This window comes from Oratosquilla oratoria, chromosome 12 (assembly GCF_046742065.1).
Source record: "Oratosquilla oratoria isolate Oo_2021 chromosome 12, ASM4674206v1, whole genome shotgun sequence".
Taxonomy (NCBI): Eukaryota; Metazoa; Arthropoda; class Malacostraca; order Stomatopoda; family Squillidae; genus Oratosquilla; species Oratosquilla oratoria.
The window spans coordinates 45,582,323-45,598,979 of NC_134788.1; the positions used below are offsets into that span (position 1 = coordinate 45,582,323).

General features: G+C 39.3%; 1 protein-coding gene across 2 annotated transcripts; it reads right to left on the reverse strand.

The window, feature by feature from the left end:
• Positions 1 to 3,972: 3,972 nt before the first annotated feature.
• Positions 3,973 to 15,302, reverse strand: LOC143031619 (uncharacterized). Of its 2 annotated transcripts, none has more exons than XM_076195711.1 (2): positions 15,169 to 15,302; positions 3,973 to 8,029 (listed from the first exon to the last, which is right to left on the reverse strand). In XM_076195711.1, exon 2 carries the CDS (start codon positions 7,702 to 7,704, stop codon positions 6,589 to 6,591), a length of 1,116 nt encoding a protein of 371 aa, XP_076051826.1. In that variant the 5' UTR covers positions 7,705 to 8,029; positions 15,169 to 15,302; the 3' UTR covers positions 3,973 to 6,588. The 2 variants fall into 2 exon arrangements, with proteins under 2 accessions (XP_076051826.1, XP_076051827.1); XM_076195712.1 differs by lacking the exon at positions 15,169 to 15,302 and adding an exon at positions 14,940 to 15,036.
• Positions 15,303 to 16,657: the final 1,355 nt, after the last annotated feature.

Consider the following 16,657-nt stretch of genomic DNA (forward strand, 5'->3'; position numbering starts at 1 on the left):
TACCTAACGCATTTCATATAATTCTTTCTATACAGGCCCCCTCCCCCCCCCAAAAAAAGGGGGGGGGGGCAAATTTATGTTCTGCTTATAGTTCATCTCAGAGGAACACGAAACACAAAAATAATACTATTGAAACACAAACACACTCGAGCAACTCTTAACCAATCACAGGAGGTAATACTGTTTCAGGTTCATTTTACTTGTCCCCTAGCCAAGTATAGACACGAGTATGTGTGTGTGATTCACCTTGGTCTTTGGATCACGTGTTGGACTCGTGATCAACAGCTATTTTCCTCACGGAAGAGAGCTCAGAGCTCGTATGACCGATCTATGGGTAATGCTGTGACTATGCACGCACTCGTCTGCTCTTAAAAATAACAATAAACAAATAGATAAATAATTTCAGTATAGAATAAAAATGAAATTAATAAACTAAAATAAAAAACAACACTTGATTTGATTTCAATCACTAGGGCTTCTCGCACTGAGTTTTTTTCTTTGTACTTTTCAACCATTGCGTATGTATTCTAAAATGGGTACATTTTCAGTTTTGCACCGCAAAAGTCTACAAAACTCATGATATTGTAGATGTTTCCTAACCTAAGTAATACTCAGTAGTTGTGGGATTTTTCTACCTGTGATATGTTAACGCATTGTGAATCTGTGCACAGAGAAAAAAAGTTCGCGTCCGCATTTTTTTTTTCATTTTTGTAAAAACACCATATTTTACCGATAAGCTGATATAAAAGCAAAATATCTCAACTTTTTCGTTTTATTCATTCTACCTGAAACATACTATTACCTGTTGAACCATGAAACATGTTGAACTGTGTAAAGATATTTTACAATGCTTGGTAACATGCAAAAATCGCTGAAATTGAGGTATTACTACTGACTACAAAAATAAAGTAAAAACCATATTGACAGTTAACCTTCATATTTTTTTTTTCTGATTATCACTTGGAATTATTGTACTTGCCCAACACTTACCAGGGTAGAATCAGATTAATTGCATTTATCTTGAGTTTAAATGTGTGTCACTTGAGTAACAACTTAAGTAAGAAACTGGTCTCTGTCGATAAAACCGGAGTATCAGCCGGACAGAAAACTAAATCATTTAGGCAGAAAGACGAAATCATTACAGTGATAGACCCCAAGGCTAGAAACGGCAAAGAACTCGTAATTTCTCTTGCTCTAAGGTTTTCGGGCGAGAAAAGGCATGTGCAAAAACGCAAACCGCAACAAAACAAGCATGCAATTGGGCAAACCTCCCATCAGGCCCATATGGGCAAAACTACCGTATATCCACGTAAGCACATATGTCTTTTACTATGAAATATTACATATCTGTTTTGTCGGAAAACGTTACGATGACTTATTCAATTATATTGTCATAATCTATACTAAAAATATGAAAATAATGGAAACTTTATGTAGGAAGTTAACAGACTAATAACGGAAGTTGCCAATATAACAGATGATAATTAGTCCGTTATATTCAAATTTGCTATAACCCCCTCAGTACGAGTCAAATTCTCGCGCGAAGCATCGGCTGCCATATGTACGATGCATCACACTACTCGCATTATAGAATATGACGTCACTACTGTATTACTCGTTCTCTTTTACTCCGAGTATTAATAAACACAGAAATGTAATCAAGCCAGTTCAGAGAATCCGGGGTAACTTATAAACATCTACAAATATATATTTAATCTAGACGCCGAGGCTCATGAAGCCTACGTAGTGAATCCGTTAATGAAAAATTTAACTTCGTTAATAAACGGCATTTAAAAATTAAATAACACTGGTCTACAAGGTTTTTGGTGTTCAGGAAATAAAAGTCATTCCCAGAAGAAATTGGTCTCCTGAATCCAAAAATAACCTTCATTTTGACCGATCAGGTCTAGTTTTGAAGTTACCGAATTTTCGTATAATCACAATGTGCGTACGTCCACTCTAATTTTCTTTGCCATATCTAATTCTAATTTTCTATTTTTCCAGATTTTTTGAGATGTGAATTCAGCAACAGAAAATGAGCAAGATGTCGTCTTCCAGAAGGTTTTGCGTAAATTCTCCAAATGTGTTTTGTCACGTTTGGGGAGAATACACTTTGCCTGAAAATCGGAAAAACATCATGGACTTTGTTGAAAGAGCTTATATGGCATATTTTTGGGTCAAGCTGGGAGACCAAGATAAATACTGGGCACCGCATAGTATTTGCAAACAATGTACAGAGCATATGCGACAGTGGACTAAAGGGACAAGGAAAAGTATGAGATTCGCTGTACCAATGGTGTGGCGGGAGCCCAAAATTCACCTAGACGACTGCTACTTTTGTACCCTAAATTTGAAGGGTACTAACAGGAAAAACCGACAAACGCTTTTCTATTCTAATCTTGCCTAAGCTATCAGACCGGTTCCACACAGTGAAGAGCTTCCTATTCCTGTCTTCAGTGTCTTGCCTCAGATAACTTCCCTCAACTGAAGAAATCTCATCACCTGAAGATGACACGAGACGAAGACTTTTCAGGTACGACTTTACCTCAGCTTTATCCCAGGAGGAGCTGAATGATCTAGTTCGTGACTTGAACCTCCCAAAAAAACTCAACAGAACTTTTGGCTTCCCGACTGAAAGAAAAGAATCTTCTAGAGAATGGTGTCCGTATCAAGATCGAGAGAATACAAGGTCTACTCAACAGCTATCCAGTATTTAGGTCGTTTGCGCATTGACGTCACTAGAAGTGCTTGGCCCAAAGACTATATAGGAAAGACGGGAAAGCGCACGGAGAGCCGCATCGTCCACATACATTTTACTGTGCGGCTCTCTCACTAGATGGCGTTTACGTCAATCACCAGTTTTAACTGCATCGTCTGTTTCTTTATTAAATATGTCAAAGATAAACCACAAGAACATTTTTCCAAAATGAAACCCCCATTTTAACGGTTGCAGAATATGAAATAGGTAAGTCTCCCAGAAACTCTGTGGTGCCTGTACGTTTTCTCTTTTACCTTGTATTCTCTCGATCTAGGTCCGTATAACCTTTTATCGGAGTCGGTATGAAGAGTTTCTTTATAAAAGAGGGAGAGTTGGTTTATTGCAGAGATATTAGTGGGCTTCTTAAAAAACTTGGTATTGAGGAATATAAACCAGATGAATGGCGTCTTTTCACAGACAGCTCTAAGCGTAGTTTAAACATTGTATTGTTGCACAACGGGAATTTGTATGGCTCTGTCCCACTTGCCCACTCAACAACTCTTACGGAAAAATATGAAGAAATTAAGTTAGTTTTAAAGAAGATACGGTACCATGATCATAAATGGGTCACCTGTGTTGACTTGAAGATGGTGAAATTTCTCATGGGACAGCAATCTGGTAATACCAAATACCCATGCTTTCTTTGCATGTGGGACAGCAGAGACCGAGTAAACCACTATGTTAAGAAAAACTGGCCGCCTCGAGCAAATATGGTTCCATGTAGAGCTGTCAATATATTGGAAGAACCTTTAGTTGAGCGAGATAACATAATTCCCCCCCCCCCCTTTGCACATCAAACTCGGACTGATCAAGCAGTTCGTCAAAGCTCTTGACAAAAATGGGGAGTGTTTCAAATATATCTGCTATGTATTTCCAGAACTGACGATTGAAAAACTGAAAGCAGGGATTTTTGATGGACCACAAATCCGTAAGCTCTTGAAGGACACAAACTTCATGAAAACGATGAGTGAACCTGAAGCATCAGCATGGCGCGCATTTGTAGTGCAAAATTTCCTTGGGAACCACAAAAGTGACAACTATAAGGATCTTGTTGCCAACTTAATATCAACTTTTGGTGAAATTGGTGCAATTATGAGCATCAAAATGCATTTTCTTTTCAGTCACCTTGATCGTTTTCCTGAAAATCTCGGAGATGTTAGCGATGAACAAGGCGAACGATTTTATCAGGACATCAAGGAGATGGAAACTCGGTACCAAGGAGGTTGGGATTCTGTGATGATGGCAGACTACTGCTGGTGTTTAAAACGAGATTCACCAGCGGCCCAACATTCACGGCGCACAAAGAAACGTAAATTTATTCATTTAATTTTCTGCCATAAAGCTTTTATTTTTATATTTGTGCTCTTTTCTGTATAATGGCCTCGCTATTTCTTCCTATGTTTTGCTCATGTATGAATAAAATACTTTAAGGAAACAGTCTTGTTTAATTCCAAAAGCCACCAAATATCAATTGTCGTATACTGTTCGAGAAGATTTTAATAGGATTTTTATCATCCATCGTAACTAAAATGGAAATAAGAGTAAAAAAACTAGACCTGATAGGGAAAAACTGAATTGTTTAATTTAGCAGGCAAAACCACATAAGAATTCGCTAAAATATCTCAAACACCAGGCAATTTTTTTTTTTTTTTTTTTTTTTAGCCCAGTGTAATAGTAGATAAATAATAACTGGCGCAGCGAAACTGGCTTGCTGCGCATGGGGAAAACGTAGCACTGGGACGCCAAACATAAAGGATTGCAAGGAATCTGAACATAATGTACAAACATAAAATATAAAGGATTGCAAGGAATCTGAACATAATGTAAGCAGCCTAAAAATAATTCTTCATGCGCATGCAACATAATAATGGTTTTACACAACTTACTGAATTGGCTACAAAAGGGGTGTGAGCACCTCGAGTTTCAGACCCAAACTGAAGCCTAGACGTGAGTCGTGACGTCACAAACGACAACAGGTCTTTACACAACTTACTTAATCTTAATTTTAAAGCAAACATCGTACAAATAATGGGATGTTATCTTGCAACACAGCTTGCAGACAACTTACAAAAGGTAGAAATTCGAACAGAAGTGGTCTCTGTTCGAAATACACTTCAAATTAAAACATTACAGAAAATAGAACTGATACCCTTTCCATGGGGAAACGGGCTTAAGACAAAATATATGTAAAAATGGAGATACACAGAATTATAAAAGGCCCCGTTACTGCTCGTAACGGCACAATAACAAAGATAACAAAAACAATAATAAGGAATAACTACAGTAAAGTATCTTTTCCGAAAAAGCTCACCATCGAGGAAGCTTTAAGTTGCCCAAACAGAGCGCACAGAGGCACTACAAGTCATGGAGGCTTCGCGTTATATTTCGGAAAATGACGTATGAAATTCTCTATCACGAGGTACTTAAGAACGAACACAATCAAAACTACTACTAGACACTACGAACAATTTCTTTTTTACTCAGATAATAATGAAACAATCCCATTCAACTAATATAATGAACTTATTCTTACAACAACAATAAGCAAGTCATTATATCGTCACCCTCGTAAGGAAATTGCCCAAGTCATTTTTCGTCAATTTCTGGATTTTTTTTTTCTAAATAAATTTCTCATTGCTTCTTGTGGTACAATTCCCAATGTTTTATTTAGTGTCTGAGTAGGTTAAAACTACGTTAGGAGGAACAGTACGTACATTTATAAAATAGATAAACGATTTTTTTCGATTTCCTGAAATGTTGGACAAATGACTCAGGCACTTTCTTTGTGAGGCTGATGATATGCCATTTTACATCACTCTTGAAAATATTTCATTAAACTGTGGGTGTTGTTTCTCCAGGGGTTCAATAAACACTGCTGAATATATAATTGTGGTTATATTTACAGCAACATATTACAAGTAACAATGGCGTATACTCCAGCCAACTTTGCACTATGCTAAGGTAAACAGAACTGTATCCCTCATAATCTGAAACGCCACTCTCTAACATTCTCGACGGTTTTTAGTAATTGCAAGAATATGCGTCCACTTTATGGAACAATGAAGACTTTGATTATGAACAAGCAAAAATACAACTATACAATGGGCCAATCCCAGGTTACTTAAATAACTGCACAACTGTAAGTAAACCAACTAACTTACAACTGGGAGTGTGGGTGCGTGACAAATCATCAACCAAACAAATCTATAACAGTGGATAAATACTTAATAGCTCAACGTACAATCATACAGAAAAATTAGATCACTCGGGTCACACTCAGAAGGAATCTCACCAGAGTGGGTCATCACACATAAGATGAGATCAACCTTTCGTGGAAAGTGTAACTACGTGACATCTGAAATAAGTCCCTCGTGAAACGGCTGACAAGACTTCATTTCTATATTGTTCATCGTCTAAGATGACTTTTTTTTTTAAAGATACCTGTATGGCACAGGACACATTTGACATGAATCTCTACTATGCGTAGCCATGTGATGTTTGAGAAATCGGTTTCTTAAGAATGCTGCAACGCAGGCCCCACACTTGAAAAGGCTTCTCACCAGTGTGGGTCATCACGTTATATTTAAGAGTACCTTTTGTGAGAAAGTGCATCACACAGGTCACACTTGAAAGGCTTTACTCCAGCGTGGGTCATCACGTGACGTTTGAGAGAAGTCTTTCTTGAAAAAGCAGCATTCCGACAGGTCACACTTGAAAGGCGTCTCTACACTGTGGGTCATCACATGATATACGACTTTTTTTTTTTCTTTTTTTTTTGAGAAGGCCACTTCATACAGGTTATATTTGCAAAGCTTTTCTAGTGTGGGTCTTCACGTGGTATTTAAGAGCATTCTTTGTTGAGTGAGCTGATACTCTCCTGTATGGGTCTTTATGTGTCCTTTCAGATTCCAACTTGTAATGAAAGCTGCATCGCACAGGTCACACTTGAAAGGCTTCTCTCCAGTGTGGGTCATCCTGTGACGCTTGAGATCAGTCTTTCCCGAGAAAGCTGCATCGCACAGGTCACACTTGAAAGGCTTCTCTCCAGTGTGGATCATAATGTGACGTTTGAGAGTAGTCGTTCTTGAGAAAGATATATCGCAGAGGTTACATTTGAAAGGCCGCTCTCCAGTGTGGGTCATCACGTGGTATTTAAGGTCGCTCTTTTGTAAGAAAGCTACCTCACACAGGTCACATTTGAAAGGTTTTTCTCCAGTGTGGGTCCTCACGTGATAATTGAGAGCACTCTTTGTTGAGTGAGCTGCATCACAAATGTCACACTTGAAGGGCTTCTTTCCTGTGTGGGTCACTATGTGTCCTTTAAGACTGCCCTTTGTTATGAAAGCTGCATCGCACAGGTCACATTTGAAAGGCTTTTCTCCAGTATGGGTCATCACGTGATATTTGAAAGCACTTCTTCCCGAAAAAGCTGCATCGCACAGGTCACACTTGAAAGGCTTTTCTCCAGTGTGGGTCATCACGTGACGTTGGGGAGCAGTCTTTCTTGAGAAACCTGCATCGCACAGGTCATAATTGAAAGGAGTCTCTTCAGTGTGGGTCATCACGTGATATTTGAGCTCGCTCTCTTGCGAGAAAGCTACATCACACAGGTGACATTTGAAAGGCTTTTCTCCAATGTGGTTCATCATGTGATGATTCATATTACCCTTTTGTGAGAAAGCTGCATCACACATATCACGTTGGAAAGGTTTGTCTCCAGTGTGGATCATCACATGATTTTTGAGAGCACTCTTTGTTGAGAGAGCTGCATCGCAAATGTCACACTTGAAGGGCTTCTCTCCAGTGTGGGTCAACACGTGATGATCCAGAGAATACTTTCTTGGGAATGCTGCATCGCACAGGTCACACTTGAAAGGCTTCTCTCCATTGTGGGACATCACGTGATATTTGAGAGCACTCTCTCGTGAGAAAGCTGCATCGCACATATCACACTCGAATTACTTCTCTCCAGTGTGGGTCATTACGTGACGTTTCTGAGCAGTCCTTCTTGTGAAAGCTTCATCGCACAGGTCACATTTGAAAGGCTTCTCTCCTGTGTGGGTCATGTTATTTGAGAGAACCCTTTTGTGAAAAAGCTGTATCAAACATGTCAGACTGGAAAGTTTCCTCACCAATGTGTGTCATTGCATGATATTTAAGGTGACTTGTACAATCTGAGCGCAGCAGACACCACACACGACACACGATTCTCTTTATCATATGATGAATATACGGAATCTTCCAAGGAAATATTTATATTCACCCATTGACCTGAAAGAAAATGCATATAATGACTTCGATATCTAACTTTTTGAGAGCATTGTTATCATACCACGTATGATAGTCATGGTCACCCCTATTGTAACAGAGACAGAGCACTCCAATAAGGTATGCAAGCTTGGAATTTGTATTGTAATGAGAATTATCAGTTATTTTGTTCAATCTGGAGATGCAAATGATATTCAATGATTTATTCAGTGCCAAGCAGATGCAAACTATATGTAGAGATCAGAGTGTAGATCTATTGAATGACTGCAGTGATAATATAATTTCATTCTATCTTATAAGTGTGAGTCACTTACTTTACTAAACTGGAGAATTATATTACATTTAATGAGGATATTAGGACGAGGGAATCGTATGAGAGGTACAAAGTAAAGAGAAGGGAAATTAAGCATAAGATAAAGGAAGCAAAGAGGAGAGCAGATGTGAAATGGGGTAAGAGTATGACAGAAAATTTTTAGAGTAATAAAAAAATGTTTTGGAAAGAAATCAAAAGAGGAAAAGGAGGCGAATCAAGTAGAGAAGAAAAGGTAAAAGGTGCAGATGGAAAGATGATAATGGAAGAGAGGGCAGTGAGAGGAAGGTGGGCAGAGTATTCTGGGGAGTTGCTAGATGTGAAGGAGGATGGGGAGGGAAAGGTAGTTGCAGTGGGAAGCGCTAAGAAAATGAGTGATGAGTGAGGAAAATGGAGGAGAAATAGGGAAAGATGAAGTGAAAGCAGCTGTTAAGATGATGAGAGCAGGTTAAGCACCTGGGTTGGATGGATGCCATAGAGAATGTCTGAAGAAGGGAGGTACAGTTATGGTGGACTGGCTGGTGAGGTCATTTAATGTTTGTTGGAGAGAGGGTAGAGTGCCAGAGGACTGGTGCCTGTATAGTTCCATTTTACAAGGGAAAGGGGGACAAGTGTGAGTGTAGTAGTTTCTGAGGGATCAGCTTGTTGAGTGTAGTTGGGAAGGCTTATGGGAGGGTCTTGATTGGGAGGATTAGAGGGAGTAATTGGTGAGGAACAGTGTGGGTTTAGGACAGGTAGGGGTTGTGTAGATCAGATTTTTGTGGTAAGACAGATATATGAAAAAGCTATAGGAAAAGGTAAGGATGTTTTTTGGCTTACGAAACAACAAGGTAGACAGGAAGGCACTGTGGGAGGTACTGCAGATATATGGGATAGGAGAAAAGCTGTTAAGAGCAGTCAAGTGTTTTTATGAGAGTAGTAGAGCTTGTGTTAGGATTAGAAATGGAGAGAGTGAATGGTTTGAGGTAAAGGTGGGACTTGGTCAGGGATGTGTTATGTCGCCCTGGCTGTTCAATCTATACATGGATGGGGTGGTGCAAGAGGTGAATGCAAGGGTAGTGGGTCAGGGGTTGGAGATGGTTAAAGAAAATGGAGAAAAGTGGGAAATGAGCCAGTTGTTTGCTGATGACATTGCGCTTGTAGCAGGATCAGAGGAGGGACTGAGGAAGTTAGTGACAGAGTCTGAGGTGTGTCAAATAAGGAAGCTGAAGATAAATGTGGCCAAAAGTAAGGTGAGGAGATGTACAAGGGGAGAGAGTGACAGCAGGCTGGAAGTGAGCATTAAGGGTGAGAGATTGGAGCAAGTGGATAGTTTTAGATACTTGGATGTGAATGTGGCAGGAATGGGAGGAGTGGGGGTGGAGGTAGAATGTAGATTGAAAGAAGTAAATGCCTTGGTGGATTGAAAAGTGTAATGAGAAATAGACATCTGGGAATGGATGCTAAAAGGAGGTTATATGGAGTGATTGTGCCAACAGCACTGTATGGGGCAGAAACATGGAACATAAGAGAGGAAGAGAGAAGAAGTTTGAATGTGTTTGAGATGAAATGTCTGAGAAGTATGATAGGGGTTACTGGGCTAGAGTGAGAAATGAGGAGGCGAGAAGAACAGGGGTGGAAAGGGAGCTGGGAGATAGGGTTGATGAAAGAGTATTAGGATGGTTTGGACACATGGAAAGAATGAGTGAAGAAAGATTAGTAAAAGAGGTGTGGAGGGCAGAGGTGGAAGGAGTGAATATGAGGGGGCGTCCTAGGATGAGATAGATGGATGGGGTGAAAGGGGCATTACAAAAGAAAGGAATGTCTGTTGAGGAAGGACAGGAGAGGACAGAAGATGGGGTGAATGGAGAAGGGTTGTGTATGGATGATGCTGTGATGCATGAGGGGGAGTGGGTGGGGGATGGGGGTTGAGGAAGTATCTATGAGAAAATAATTTGATGCAGCCCGAAGGGATTTCTCCCCATCTTCTCCTTTTCTGCATGAGGGGATGGAAAGGGGGGGTCACTGAATTTACGAAGTGGCCTTGCTGTGGATGTGCTGTGTCTTGCAACACTGCTTCTGAACCAGGGCAGTGGACAGGATGCAGGGATGACCCATCATCCAGGAGGTGCCAAGATGAGAGGGAGGGAGGAGGGTGGAGGGGAGTGGAATATGTAGGGAATGGAATGGGAGGGAGTGCTTTCTATACCTTTTTTCTTTTTGGCTACCCCCCCTCCCATGTAAGGGGGAAAAATCCTCTGGTATATGTATGTATGTATGTTCAATATATGAAAATAATTATATCTTTGTCTATCCTCAATAGTGGATGTGTCTTGATATACTTAATAGATTAATGATAAATAGCTTGTCCATTAACCATTAAGAGAGGAGGTAGTGTTATTAATGTTAAGGGGGTACGCGACACCTGGAGGTCATTTTCTAAAATATTTAGAGTAAAGAGCTGAAACTTCTCAGGTAAATAGGTATCCATATTGCCTACATTTTAGGTGAAGCAGAATGATGTATGTACACATGTACATATACCAGTAGCGACATTTAAACGTGCACAGCACCATAATACGTGGACCAATTTGTTTTATATTTTGGCTATGATTAGTCAGTAGGCACACCTAGGGCCGGTCATTGAGTAATTGAACAATTTCCTTTATACTTTTGCATACAGGCATTTCAATTTTAATGGCTGGCAAAAATCGTGAAAAATACAATTTTTTTGCCTTTGTTTCCATTATTACTCCGAACTCTTTCATCCTATTCAAAATATTCGAAGGATCGGCCCTAGCAGTTACTAAAAGTAATATTCCCTGTAAGTTTCATCTAAATCTAATGTATATTAGATTTTTTATGATTAAAAAAAAGTAGAAAAATATCGAACGGAGATATGGCAACTTGAAATATGAATATATCTGTAACTTGCTTATAGTTTCACCAATTTGACTGATTTTTTCATGGCTTAATTCTTATTATATAATAAGTAAGTACAGTAAAAATTATCAACATATTTTAATTATAAGTACTTTAAATACTGAAAAACTAAAGTATAAGTATGTCACAGTAGTGACGACGCACAGACGACAACATCATATAATTTGCTTTTTTGCACCTTTGGCGGTTTCTTCGTATGAAACCTCTCTGCTGGGGGTCTTCAGGGTATCTAAATCATTGGAAAGAGGTTTATTTTCCAGTAGTGGGCGCCTTCTCTTTCCTCATCAGATTCCCCTCGCCAATCTATGTTGGTAGGGCACCCCCTCCAGCATCATATGATGACCCTTCTTCTTTCTTCTTCCTGTATAGCCTTGATCTTTTTCCTCTTGCTTTCTTCTTTGGATTTAATCTTCCTCTTTGAATTGTTTAGTCTAATGTTGTCCTTTACCTCTGTCACCGTCACAGAGGTGCAGGTGAGGGCGGTGGTGGAGTGAGAGGTGGTGAGATCTTTAGTCGTCTTTGACTGCTTGCCATCTTTAACTGCTGTTTTTTGTCATTGTGATGTTCTTTTGTTCTTTTTTGCTACCCATGATGACTGTACTAAAGAGTAATATGTATTAGCTAAAGTAATAGATTGCAATGAGAGCTCATGAGACATGCGTACTTCCCTTTTCAGAGCTAGCCGGTAACTAACGCTTAGTTTCGCACAAAGTTGACGAAATATTCTCCCTCCACCTTCCTCCCTTCCCCTCCACAATCGTATTGGCCGTTGATACACTGGGCGAGTGTAAATTCAATCAAATTTCAACGTTATTCGCTGCGCCTGAAGGTCCTAAGTGGCACGCCTCCTTCTAGTGTGGGTTGTGCCTTTAAATCTGTCCCTTTAATCCTCACCCAGGACCTTTAAATTGCGCGCGGCTGGAAAATTATTTGTCGGGATTTATTTCTAAGTGGTATACGAACATTTTGAACACAGTTTTGAAAAATGCCATATCTTGACCAAATTCACCCCCCCAGGTGTCGCGTACCCCCTTAAGTGTTCTCCTCCCAAGTCTCTTATTAATTCACATACTATAGGTGAAGGTGAGTCATGAGAGCATATATTAACACAAGTATATGCAATTACGGTGGGGCATTAACCAAACTGGAGTAGAAGGAAACAAACAACTTGTATTAAAGGTGAAGCTTAAAAGAAGAGAGAAATGGAAGGTTAATCAAATACTAACAATTATGAGGTTCTACAGAAATTGTGGAAAAAAAAACTGTGACATCAATAATTAATTACGAAATACTAAGGAAAATGAGCACCTGAATAAATATTGCAAAGAAATCGAGAACACGAGAAAAAGAGATTGGTGTATGATGTACGATACAATAGCAATGCTGGAAACAAGAAATCTTTATCAAATTATTACAGACAACCACTACACACATAGACACCAATCAAGGATGTCAACAATCATCGTTTGCCCCCCACCCCCCTAACCTCAGGATTGGCAGGAAAATAAGTAACATTATGCAGAAATATATATATATATATATATATGATAATTTTCATGACAGTCACATGCAGGATTCGATGTCGCTGTTACTAGTGAATGTCTCTCATATATATATATATATATATATATATATATATATATATATATATATATATATCATATATATTATACATGTGTATATACATATATATATATATATATTATACATGTGTATATAGATATATATATATATATATATATATGTATATATATATATATATATAATTATACATGTGTATATACATATATACATATATATAAATATAATATATATAGATATTTGTATGTATGCATGTATTACATCCTTGTGTGAGAAGTAAATTACTTCTAGTGAAACTATCCTAACCTGCCTCTATTAGCTACACCTAGGATACCTTAGATTTACACGTTGCATCAAACACTAAAACCAGGTACTTGGTCAAAGTTGATTCTTGAGTTATATCTTTCAGTGAAAACAGCCACCTCAAATGAGTTATAAGTAATTTGTATGAATATTTGTGTCCCATAAATCAACATACTATTTAATGCTTTAGGTGAGTGGATGAACAAATATTACAAAGAAAAAAACAAATAAATAAATACATACATACATACATATACCAAGGCTTTTTCCCCCTTACAAGGGAGGTAGCCAAAAAGGGAAAGGCATAAAATCATTTCCACCCATTCCATCCCTGAATACACTCCACACCCCTTCACCCTCCCTCTTATCTGAGCACCTCCTGAATGACGGGTCATCCCTGCACCTTTTCCACTGCCCTGGGTCAGAAGCAGTGTCGCAAGACACAGCACATCCACAGCAAGGCCGCTTCATTAAATCGGCGACCCCCCCTCTCCGTCCCCCCATTGCATAAAAGGAGAGGACGGGGAGAAATCCCCTCGGGCTGCATCAAATTTTGCTCACACCTACTACCTCACCCCCCATCCCCCCACCCATTCCACCTCATGCAATCATAACATCATCCATATACAACCATTCTCCATTCACCCGTCTTCTGTCCTCTCCCGTCCTTCCTCAACAGACATTCCCCTCTTCCCCAAAGCCCCCTTCACCCCATCCATCCACCTCATCCTAGGACATCCCCTCATGTTCACTCCCTCCACATCTGCCTTCCATACCTCTTTTACTAGTCTTTCTTCACTCATTCTTTCCATGTGTCCAAACCATCCTAATATTCTATCATCAACCCTATCTCCCAGCTCCTTTTCCACCCCTGTTCTCCTCACTCCCTCATTTCTCACTCTATCCAGCCTAGTAACCCCCATCATACTTCTCAGACACCTCATCTCAAACACATTCAAACTCCTTCTCTCTTCTTCTCTTATGTTCCATGTTTCTGCCCCATACAGTGCTGTTGGCACAATCACTCCTTCATACAGTCTCCTCTTAGCATCCATTCCCAAATGTCTATTCCTCATTACACTCTTTAATCCACCAAGGCATTTACTCACTTCTCTCAATCTACATTCTACCTCCACCTTCACTTCACCTTTTTTTATAAATAAATAATGGAGGGTACGAAAGCACAAATGACTGGAAATAAAAGATATTGGTATTTTTTGCAGAGGCATACACTCACACAATAAACAAGGATGTCACAATTCAATGTTTGTGTGAAAAAATTAATTTTGGCAGGAATAGAAGACCATAAACAAAACTATAAAATGTGTGTATCTATCATCTTAGACTGAGGGGAGAATAATCTACATGCCTATCCCTACCTATAGCTAGGTTAGGTTACACCCACCCCTCCCCCCACCATTCCATCAACTACTAAAACAAGGAACATGGTGGGAGTAGTTTGTTGGGTTATGGTTATTCAGTCACTTAAAATCAATTAAAAAAATTCATGAAAACTTATTTGTGTCAGTGGCAATCTTACTGGTAAATCATGAAGACGAAACATAAGCCTACTTTTTGGTTAGGTTATGGAGAATTATGCTATTTCTAGAACATTCTGACACAGCCTACTGTAAAGTAAATTACGTAGTAATATTTTTTAGGCACCATTTCCTCTTGCGAGACATTTTGCTGTAAGTATTTGGTGCATACCAACCTCAAATAATGTATGTTACTCCCGTAACCCCCAAACTGCAATTCATAAAATTTTGGGAGAATATTGTAAATTAAGAAACGTACTACTTAATTTGTGGCTTTGTATCTATGGTCGTTGCATAACTTAGCATGCAGTGAATAAGCGTTCTGACAAATATATGTTCTGCCAACCAAATTGGCAGTGCCCTTGGCTTGTCTTGCGATTGGAACTAACATCTATCCAGACAACATGAAGTTATGAACAGTTAAGAAAAATAACCTCTACCACACAACAAATACATGACGAGTGTCCAGAATAACACTTCATTATTACCTGCAAGATCGATGTCCTTCCAATTTCTGTCATTTCTTGTGTTGGCTTTTGTACCGCGGATGAATATGTAGCACACCCCAAGAAGAATGTAAACATATATTTTTTTCCGACATTTACTTTAACTTAATTTAAACATGTTTATTGAGGAGTCGGAATATGAAAAAAGTTGTATATAATATATAATATATACTTAAAAGAACTGAAAGAAATTATTATCAATTTTTATTCCTAAAAGAGGAACATACTATATGCTAACTAACTTACTTCACAAACAAAAGAAAGTAGCTTGCATAACATATCACCTGCACCCATAATGTTTTTTTTTTTTTTTGTACTTTACTGTTTTAATTGCCATCTCAAAGAGTTTTCTTCTGGTCATGGATCTTTTGCTTATGGCTAAGCAATACTCTGAGTTGTTACATATTTGGAGCTCCAGATTTGTAGTCCACTTGCAGACGGTTTTTCTAGTTTTTCCGAGTTCATCATTGAAAAAACTCATTCTGCGTGAACATTACTACGTGGAATAGAGAAAACTTGAGCGCTCACCATCCTCAGATTTGTGAAAGAGCCACCAGATTTACTGAACAACTTGAGATAACGTTCCTCAGTGTGGTTATCTATCATCTCAGGAGTATTGATAATTGCTTTCGCAATCCCATACTCTTCATATAATTCATCCATATTAATATAGTGAATGTAAAAGGCCTTAACTGCATCCCAAAATTCTCTACAGGGTATAGCAATTCTTAGGCTCAATTTTGACACATTGTTATTTGTTGGGTTGGTCGTCCAGCCTCACATTGGGCGCCAAATATTCAATTGGTTTGAAGGCAAAATCTGATGGAGAGAATATTTGTTTATTAAAAAAAAAAAAAAAAAAAAGACTGCTGGTTTCTAATAATGATAGCTCGCTCCAAGTGACGACTGTGTGTATCAAGTCGTGTCCCAACTTGGTCCGCTTGAGGGGGAAGGTGAGAAAGCATAGGGCAGGGAGTTAAGCTCACAATATGATACCCTGAAGCGATTTAAAGCGTCGTACCATTCGGTCTTTATATACATGGGCAGGCCATGATGCGTGCCCTTAACTGGTGCGAGGTCAAACACTATGCCTGGGAAGTCGGACGCAAAACGTCCTCATGCTGATGAGGAACCAAGTATAGGTGAGCGTTCCTCAATGGTTTGGTCATCGCTGTGACTGATGCTGGTAATGCACGTGAGTTCCTCAAGGAGGCTTTATCCTACCCGTGGGCCTCATGGAAGCTTTGGTCGAATAACGCGGGCAGGTGGCGCAAGCGTCTCCACAGGTGACCTGTTTGCAGGTCAGCAAGGTCGTGGGGCGGAAGGAGTGATGGGGATCGCGAAGTGAAGACTAGAAGTGAATGCAACTTCCTAACACGCCCCTATGGAAGGCGAGGCTGGAAGTGAAGTCGTGCGTACCCTCGATAAGAAGTTGTCAAGGAAGTTGTTTTCTTGATGAGGCCGGAGCCTG